General features: G+C 40.3%; 1 protein-coding gene across 1 annotated transcript in view; it reads right to left on the bottom strand.

Moving 5' to 3' along the window:
• Window positions 1-7,088: 7,088 nt before the first annotated feature.
• Window positions 7,089-10,433, bottom strand: part of CUNH4orf17 (chromosome unknown C4orf17 homolog) — a 57,250-nt gene continuing 53,905 nt past the window's right edge. The window contains exons 7-8 of the mRNA XM_007948853.1: window positions 9,246-9,289; window positions 7,089-7,288 (exon numbers count right to left, since the gene is read on the bottom strand). Coding sequence (XP_007947044.1) covers window positions 7,089-7,288; window positions 9,246-9,289 — 244 coding nt within the window. The remainder of the gene's footprint in view (window positions 7,289-9,245; window positions 9,290-10,433) is intronic.

The following is a 10,433-nucleotide window of genomic DNA, read 5'->3' as shown; positions in this document are numbered from 1 at the left end:
TTGATACTTTTCTGCAATTCTGTTAGCACGAGCAATATAAGGAAGCTGGTTGGTTGGTCCTACTTACACTAGACACACTGGTGAAAGAGTGAGATGAACTCAAAGCTGCTAAGTCTTGGCTTAAGAGCCTCATGAAAGACCTCAGTGTTTCCAGTTGTACTCTGAAAGAATGCTTTATTGCTTCTAGTAACAGAGCTGATATTGCTGAAAACCAAACCCAGAGTCTTAATTGTAAAGGTGGCTGAATTACAATGCCAACTAAATTGCCAACCAAGAATGGTGTCTGAAGTTAAAGGGAGGGCATTGATTGTGAAAAAATGGGATCCTGAAACCTGGAATGGGGACATATGGGCAGATAGAAAGATCAGGATATGGAGCCTGTAAATTCTGTTGAATCCCTTGCATCTGAAGGGATTACTGTAAAACCATTATCCCCTCCACCTCAGTTTGATGGGATTAGCCCAACTGTTCCTGCTGGGTCATTGCCTGAGGCAGAGGCCATGGAAGACATTCCTGAATGTTTTCAGGAACTGCCCATCCACTCATTGTTGCTGCTAGACCTATAACTAAACTTAAGTCCAAGCGAGCCCCAGAAGGTGAAATAGAAAGTGTGATTGAGGAGGTGGTACGCTGCACCTGAAAAGACCTACTTGATTTTGCTAACATTTACAGACAGAAACCTGGAGAATATGTATGGGAATGGCTACTGAGGGTGTGGGATAATGGTTCAAGGAATATACGATTGGATCAGTCTGAGTTGATTGAGTTAGGCCCACTAAGTATGGATTTTTCATTCAGTGTTTCAGCTTGAGAGGTTAGAAAAGAATCTAATAGTTTATTTGGTTGCCTTACTGAAGCATGGATTATGTGGTGGCCTACCTTAAGTCAAGTTGAAGTTACAGACCTGCCTTGGTATAATGTAGAAGAAGGTATCGAGAGGCTTAGGGAAATTGGCCTGTTAGAATGGATTTATCAGATTAGACCTCTAGAGCCAGAAATGGAGAGTCCAGAGGACACGCATTTTACCAGCATGGTGAGGAATAAATTTGTGAAGGGAGCTCCAGCATCCTTGAAGACTGCTGTGATTGCTATTTTATGTAAACCTGATTTGACAGTGGGAACTGCCCTAATTGAACTAAGACACTTAACTGTGATGGGGCTGATTGAACCCTGTGGTGGTAGGGGCCAAATGATAGCAGTTAATCGACAAAGGCAAGGTGGGTGTGTTTACCATAATGGAAAGCAGAGTTGGAACAATAATCAGAATAGTCTGACTCATGTGGAATTATGGCATTAGCTATTTGCTGATGGTGTTTCTAGTAGTGAAATACATGGAAAACCTACTAAATATTTACTTGATCTGTATAGACAGAAGAATTCTAGGTCACATGAACAGCAACCTAGATTGAATCACCAGAATACAGTCACAACCTCTCAATCAATTCCAAGACTTGACTCAGTTTACAGAACCACAACCCCTTGAATGAAGGGGAGGCCAGGTCCCTTTGAGGAAGGACCCCACTACATTGTCAAAATTTATGATGTCAGTGTTTCTCCCAGCCTTCCCCAAAGGGATCTGAGGCCTTTTACGAGAGTGACTGTTCATTGGGGAAAAGGAAATAATCAGACTTTTTGGGAATTACTGGACACTGGCTCTGAATTGACACTTAATTCCAAGAGACCCAAAGAGTCCTTGTGGCCCGTCAGTCAGAGTGGGGGCATATCAAGGTCAAGTTACTGATGAAGTCTTAGCTAAGGTGTGTCTCACAGAATGCATAATTGGAATAGATATACTGAGCAATTTGCAGAATTCCCACATTGGGTCCCTGACACGTGGAGTAAGGGCTATTATGGTAGGAAAAGCTAAGTGGAAGCCATTAGAACTGCCTCTGCCTACAAAAATAGTAAACCAAAAGCAATACTGCATCCCTGGAGGGGTTGCATAGATTACTGCCACCATCAAGGACTTGAGGAATGCAGGGGTGGTGATTTAATTTGCCTATTTGGCCTGTGCAAAAAACAGATGGATCTTGGAGAATGACAGTAGGTTATTGTAAACTTAATCAGGTGGTGACTCCAATTGCAGCTGCTGTTCCTGATGTAGTTTCATTGCTTGAGCAAATTAGTACATCTCCTGGTACTTGGTATGCAGCTATTGATCTGGCCAATGCCTTTTTCTTGATATCAGTTTCAAAAGACCATCAGAAGCAGTTTGCCTTCAGTTGGCAAGGACAACAGTATACTTTCACAGTCCTTCCTTAGGGGTATATCAACTCCCTGGCACTATGTCATAATTTAGTCCGTAGGGATCTTGATCACCTTTCCCTTCCACAAGACATCACACTGGTACATTAAATTGATGACATTATGCTGACGGGACCTAGTAAAGAAGAAGCATTGAGGACTCTAGACTTATTGGTGAGACATATGTGTGCTAGAGGTTGGGAAATTAACCCAACAAAAATTCAGGCACCTTCCACCTCAGTGAAATTTCTAGAGGTCCAATGGTTTGGGGCTTGTCAAGATATTCCTACTGAAGTGAAGGATAAGTTATTGTATCTGGCTTCCCCCACAACTAAAAAGGAGCCACAACATCTGGTGGGTCTCTGGATTTTGGAGGCAACATATCCCTCATTTGGGTGTGTTGCTGTGGCCTATTTATCAAGTGACTCAGAAAGCTGAGTATTTACTTGATCTGTATAGACAGAAGAATTCTAGGTCACATGAGTGGGGCCCAGAACAGCAGAAGGTTCTGCAACAAGTTTAGGCTGCCATGCAGGCTGCTCTGCCACTTGGGCCATATGATCCGGCTAATCCAATGGTGCTTGAAGTGTCTGTAATAGATAGAGATGCTGTTTGGAGTCTTTGGCAGGTCCCTATTGGTGAATCGCAATGCAGACCCTTGGGATTTTGGAGCAAAGCCCTCATCCTCTGCAGATAACGACTCTCCTTTTGAGAAACAGCTTTTGGCTTGTTACTGGGCTTTACTAGAGACCGAACACCTAACTATGGGCCACCAAGTGACCATGAGGTCTGAGCTGCCCATCATGAACTGGGTGTTGTCTGACCCACAGAGTCATAAAGTTGGATGTGCACAGCAGCACTCCATCATTAAATGGAAGTGGTATATCAGAGATTGGGCTCGAGCAGGACCTGAAGGCACAAGTAAGTTGCATGAGGAAGTGGCCCAAATGTCTGTGGTCTCCACTCTAGTCACATTACCTTCCCTGTCCCACTCTGCACCTATGGCTTCATGGGGAGTTCCTTATGATCAGTTGACTAAGTAAGAGAAAACTCGTGCCTGGTTTACAGATGGTTCTGCATGATATGCAGGCACCACTCGAAAGTGGACAGCAGCGGCACTGCAGCCCCTTTCTGGGACTTCCTTAAAGGACAGTGGTGAAGGGAAATCCTCCCAATGGGCAGAACTTCGAGCTATGCATATGGCTATTTACTTTGCATGGAATAAGAAATGGCCAGATGTGCGATTATATATGGATTCATGGGCTGTGGCTAATGGCTGAGCTGGAAGGTCTGGGACTTGGAAGGAGCATGATTGGAAGATTGGTGATAAGGATGTATGGGGAAGAGGTATGTGGATAGATCTCTCTGAATGGGCCAAAGGAGTAAAGGTATTTGTGTCTCATGTAAAAGTCCACCAAAAGGTGACCTCGGCAGAGGAGGACTTTAACAATCAGGTGGATCAGATGACATGTTCGCTGAAAACAAGCTGTCCTTTTTCCCCAGCTACTCCTGTCATTGCTCAATGGGTTCATGAACAAAGTGGCAATGGTGGCAGGGATGGGGTTATGCATGGGCTCAGCAACATGGACTCCCGCTTACCAAGGCTGATTTGGCTACCACCACTGCTGAGTGCCCAATCTGCCAGCAGCAGAGACCAACACTGAGTCAGTGATATGGAACCATTCCTTGGGGTGATCAGCCAGCAACCTGGTGGCAGGTTGATTACATTGGACCACTACCATCATGGAAAGGACAGAGTTTTGTTCTTACTGGAATAGCTACTTATTCTGGATATAGATTCACCTTCCCTGCATGCAATGCTTCTGCCAAAACTACCATCCGTGGACTTACAGAATGCCTTACCCACCATCATGGTATCCCATACAGCATTTCTTCAGATCAAGGGACTCACTTCACAGCAAATGAAGTGTGGCAATGGGCCTATGCTCATGGAATTCACTGGTCTTACCATGTTCCCCATCATCCTGTAGCAGCTGGCTTGCAAGAACAATGGAATGGCCTCCTGAAAACACAGTTATGTCACCAGCAAGGAGGCAATACTTTGAAGGGCTGGAGCAGTGTTCTCCAGGAGGCTGTATATGCTCTAAACCAGCATCCAATATGTGGTTCTGTTTCTCCAATAGCCAGGATTCATGGGTCCAGGAACCAAGGGGTGGAAATGGGAGTGGTACCACTTGCTATTACCCCTAGTGACCCACTCAAAAGTTTTTGCTTCCTGTCCCTGCTACCCTATGCTCTGCAGGTCTGGAGATCTTAGTCCCAAAGGGAGGAACATTCCCACATGGAGATACAATACTGACTGAATTGAACTGGAAATTAAGAATACCACCCAGCCATTTTGGCTTCCTCATGCCTCTGGATCAACAGACAAAGAAGGGCATTACTGTACTATCTGGTGTGATAGATTCTGAATACCAAGGGGAAATTGGATTGACTTTATATAATGGAGGTAAAGAAGAATATGTCTGGAATACAGGAGATTCTTTAGGACGTCTCTTAGTACTACCATGCCCTGTGATTAAAGTCAATGGAAAATTACAGTAACCCAATTCTGATATGACTGCTAATGGCCCAGACCCTTCAGGAATGAAGGTTTGGGTCACCCTACCAAGCAAAGAACCACGAACACCTGAGGTGCTTGCTGAGGGCAAGGGAAATACAGAATGGGTGGTAGGAGAAGGTAGTTCTGAATACCAGGTATGACCACCTGACCAGTTGCAGAAACAAGGACTGTGATTGTCATATTTCTTCATTGTATATGTGCATCAAATATTTTTGTTTCCGTTATGAACTGTGAAATGTAAACAAGGTTAATGCATTTCAGTTGTACGTGTGTTAGCATATCATGTTAGGTGCAAATATGACTTTATAATTGTTCTTATTTAGAGATTATATATGGTTAAGAAGATGTGTACAACTGCCAAGTTGACAAGGGGTGGACTGTGATAGTCGGAGCTGTGTGTTAACTTTGCTGGACCACAAGTCTATGTGGTTTAAGCAGTTGTGATGTGGTTATTCCCATGATGGGATCAAATGAATATGTTTTGAGCAGCCAATCCGTCGAAAAGGAGTTTTTCTAGGGGTGTGGCCTGCTTCCAGTATATTTATGGACATCTGGGAAAAGAGACATTCTTCTGTGGATCGAGATTCTGTTGTACTGCCTACCACTGTCCATGAGCAAACAATCCACCATTCAGCCTGGAGATCTTGGATTCATCATTTATTGGAGTCAACAGCCAATATATTGCCTGCCAACCTTGAGCTCTGCAGCCCCTGCAGCTTCAAGAGTCGGGAAAAGCCTCCCACTTGACGTTTGATCCAAGAACTTTGGACTTGGCAGCTTCTGTAAGTGTGTGAGCCATTTTCCTAAGATAAATTTATCTATCTATCTATATATCAGCTTTACTGACTTTGTTTCTCTAGAGAACCCAGTCTAACACAGGTATCATGCTTAGTAAAGTGGAGGGTCAGTGAGAAAGGGGAAGACCCTCAACAAGATGGATTGACACAGTGGCTGCAATGGTGGTCTCAGGTATAGCAAGGATTGTGAGGCTGGCATAAGACTGAGCAGTGTTTTGTTCTGTTGTATGTAGGATCACTATGAGTTGGAGCCAAATCAATGGCACCTAGCAACAATAACAACAACAACAGTGTTTTTTAAAGACCCCAAACACAGACTCTTGCAGCACTGGGCCACAGGTGAGATACAGGCAGGTGAGTCAGAGGATGTGGCTCTTGGTATGGTCTCTTGGGCTTTGTCTGGTGGGCAGGTGGGCAGCTGTAGCAAGGACTGAAGCCTGGGGTGCTCCTGCTTGTTCATATGGATGAAACATCCATCAGGTCTGGGTGTGCTCTGCTCCCTCCTCACTTGCTCCCTCTCTCTCCATTCCTGTTGCCACCATATCAGCTGCTGCAGCTGCCAGCATCTGCTCTTCTGGCAGCTCTAGCAGTAACAGCATCAGCAGCAGTAACAAGGACAACTGGAAATAGCCTCCCATAAGATTTTTGTGTGGTGTTCACACAACATCCAAATCACATAACATTTTATGTCATAGAATGTATTGTGGATAGGTCAAGTGATGCATATGTATATTTTAAATGATAATTCACTCACAGCAAGTGTTACTATCATTAAGATTGCACATGTACGTACATGCACACACACACACAAGTTATATTATCATTTTATATATGATTTTATAATTATATATTATAAATATAAATGCGAACATCTTAAAGCCTTCTAAAAAAATAATAACCATTACCCAAGAGTTTTTAAGCAATAGAGTTCACTTTATGAAATCTATTAATGTCATCTACCCTTAGCATTGAGTAATAACTAGCTTCTTTAAGACTCATAAGTTAGGGATAACTTTTTAATCATTTTGTGGAGGGATGTGAGAATTTTCTGTAATATTCCAAGAACATTGAAACATTCTAGTTTGGGAAAATCAACTGATACTAATGTTTTCTTATTTATTTATTTATTTTGTCCTTTAACAGTTTAACTGCCTAATTCTGATTATGGATGATTTTTCTAGTATCATGGCCCTATGTTTTTAACCTAATACTAACATTGCAAGCTGGAAGTATATAAACAAACATATTTCTTTTACACATTTTGTTAAAATTGACTACAAATAGAAATATTGTTTCCACTAATATTTATTTAGTAGTATTATACACAGGTGCTTTGAGATTTCCGTGTATCACATAAAGAATACCGATTGATTCTTTAATACTAAAAGTATTATTTTTAAAATAATGTGATGTTGTAACAAAGTGAAGCTAAATTTGTGAAAGAATTAGCCAATCTGGAATTTCTATCTTTGGTATGTTAAAGGATAACACGCTCTTTGAAGACAGAGATTGTTTCTTTGTTGTGTATTCCTTGCTGACCCGGGTTTTGCAAATATGCTGTCCTGAATTTTAGGCCTGGGAGGAGACTTCGGTTTGCTGAAATATTCTGCAATGGGCATTTTCATGTTATTTCTTATAAACAATGGAGACTTGTACTCAGCTTCTGAAATAGAAAAAACTAAATAGGGCCATACTGTAATTGAGATACATAATACAGCTTTTGATGTGTTTAGTCGCACATGATATACAAAACTATATGATATATAGGTGAATGAAATGCACCCAGAATTCATAAAAGAATATATTCTCATTTTTCTTTCTTACCACCTGCTCATCTCCAGTGAGCTCGTTGTTCTGTAATATGTGGGAAATGTTCTTTCACTCTAAGAAACAAACATGATTTTGGAAAGAATGCTTTAGAGTTGGTCATGGGTGAGGTTAGTAGGCAAAGATGGGATCATTGAAAGAAAAGAGGAAGATTTATAGTCCTAACAGACAAAACAAAAGAATAGACAAGCAGGTTAAAACAATTTCATTGTATTCATAATATTTTCACAGGCCTACATGGTTATATCCAAATAGGAATAGACATTTCAGAAGATACGGAATATCAACAATGAAGAAAAAGGGGTATGATTTAGGAATTTATATCCTCCCCCCCCCCAAAAAAAAATTCAAGGATCCAGATAGGGCAAAATGTATTTGTAGCCTACAGGTAAAACATATATTTGAGTAATAGAAACCATCACTTTTGTGATTTTATAATCCTAGAGGGAGGAATTTAGTAGGAGAGACCTAATAAAATGGACTATATTTAGAGTGTTAGGGTGAGAAGTACCTCCTAATTTCTAATCCGCACTTATTATTTCTTAGTAGCAGATAGACCATTTTCTGTGGTTGGATAATACCAAAATGAGCCTACAAAACTCACCAGGATCTAGAGTGACCCTGAGTAACTCAGATGGATTTCCTTTTCTTTCTGGTATAAAGGAAATTGGTAGATACAAGATTTTTGTTTGAGGTTTGTAGACATACTTCATAGTCAGTGCTCTACCCTCATTGTTGCTATGTTTGTTTTGGACCTAAAAGCTATCAAACCCACAGGAATATTTTAATTGGACTATTCAGAAGCAAAGTAGAACTTTCAACAATTCTTGATTTTCCTGGTCTAAATTGCAGGCCAGGGCTAGGCATCTGGTGGAGATGTAAAACTGTTATTCTCTGTTATATTCCATGTAACTCATAGGATATCCACTTATAGTTCATTCCACTGCACTGTTTTCTTTGCTTGACTTTGTTTCTAGTGAACATCAATTGGCTCCATGAAAGTTAATCTGTGAAGAACCAAAACTCTGAGATCAGTTCATTTTGTTAAGTCAGTCCAGACCATCTCCTGTGGCCAGATTGACATAACAAACAAACCTATACTTCCTGTTCTGTGACATGCAGGATATGTTCTTTTTCTTTTTTTCTTGGCTTCTCCTGTGGCCAGATTGGCATAACAAACAAACCTATTCTTCTTGTTCTGTGACATGCAGGATATGTTCTTTTTCTTTCCTTCCTTCCTTCCTTCCTTCCTTCCTTCCTCCCTCCCTCCCTCCCTCTCTCCTTCCTTCCTTCCTTCCTTCTTTCCTTCCTTCCTTCCTTCCTTCCTTCCTGTGACTTGGGTGAAAGTTTACAGAAGTTTATTTTCCACACCACAGTTCATACACGTTTTGTTTCATGACATTGACTGTAATCCTCATAATGAAACAGCTCTCTTCCTATTTCCTCCCTCTGGTTACCCTTTCCTTGTGTCCTTCCTACACATTCCTGCCTCTGAGTTATCTCCCTGTGCTTTCATGCTAAGAAACAAATATAATGTCCTGCTGTCTTAACTTCTCAAAGAGCTGCTGTCCTTGATGAGGTATTTTGCTTTCAAAACAAAATTAAATGTATGTCAAATTTATCTCTATGAAAAATTCAGCAATGTTCTCCCCTAAAAGTAGAGCTGGAAATCATATTTTATATTACTGTTTTCCCTTGTAAACCACAGATCTTTAAAATCTATGCTTGTAAGTAGTTAGATACTTACTGGTTTCCTTATACCAATTCAGTAATTATCACAAACTGTACTTAACCTTTAGGTATTTCCTTATTTCCTTCAGATCCTTGGCTTGACACTCTAAACCAATTAGAGAAAGAGAAAATTAATTTCACAGATCTATGCAAGTATTGTCCATAGGCTTCACTGTCTTTTTCACTTACGTGTTTATACATCCTCTCCTTACTTATTAGCTACCTAATTATCTGGCATTTCTCATTTAAACAATAGTAAAAAAATCTATCTGACTATTTGGCAATATTAATGACATATGTCTGGCAGTACCAAATACCGAGGTGTGAAGTGAGAGCAATGCTGGCTGTGATGGTTAAAGTTATGTGCCAGCAATTCTCAGTGGTTGGCAGCTATTTAATGAGGTAATTTGACAGTTATGTAATGATGTAGTCATCCTCCATTTTGTGATTTGATGTGGGCATCCTCTATTTTTGCATAATACTGATTTTTGTGTAACAACCTGGTCTCTGGGACTAACCACGTCATTAAGTGAGGAAAGGGTGTCTATCTTATATATGCTACCCCCATTCTTTGTTTTTCAATTCAGACAGTTTTATATTTACTTTCCAGTGAAAAATTCTTCTGACAATGAGTAAATGTCTAAAGAGTAGATTAGATGTTTGTCACTAAGGTAGAGAAACTGATGCTTTCTTCCAGTTTTCTCTTAAATGGAATCTTTAAAGACAAATTACATTTCAAAATTCTCTTCCATCCCAGTGCTTTTTAAAGTGACACAGTATGTCTATTGAATCTTTATTTTCTTTGACTTTAAGCTTCACACAAATTTTAGCTTTAAAGTAACTAGATTTTCTTTCCTAGTTTAAATGACACCTCACAACACATTCTTCCACTATGATAAATATGTATTGTAGTTGTTGAATTTCAGGGGTTAAGAAACATTTCTTCTGAAATAATTTCCAATCTTCTTAATAATTATTTTTCCGTAAGGCAGCACCCAGGATCATGTCAGAGGAAATTAAATGAAGCAGTTAATTTTATTCTTGAATTATTCTAGACCAAAAAAAGTAGTATCAGTGTGATGCTCATTTTTTTTTTTTTACCACAATTTTTTTTTTTTTTTAATTGTGATTTGGGTGAAGATTTACAGAGCAAATTCATTTTCCATACAGCAGTTCACATATACTTTGTCTCATGTCATTGACCACAGTTTAACACAATGCAACAGCTCCCCTCCCACTTCCTCCCCATA

Source organism: Orycteropus afer, unplaced genomic scaffold (genome assembly GCF_000298275.1).
Source record: "Orycteropus afer afer isolate SDZICR_OR568_19922 unplaced genomic scaffold, OryAfe1.0 scaffold00229, whole genome shotgun sequence".
Taxonomy (NCBI): domain Eukaryota; kingdom Metazoa; phylum Chordata; class Mammalia; order Tubulidentata; family Orycteropodidae; genus Orycteropus; species Orycteropus afer.
This window is presented reverse-complemented; position numbering and strand designations above follow the sequence as displayed.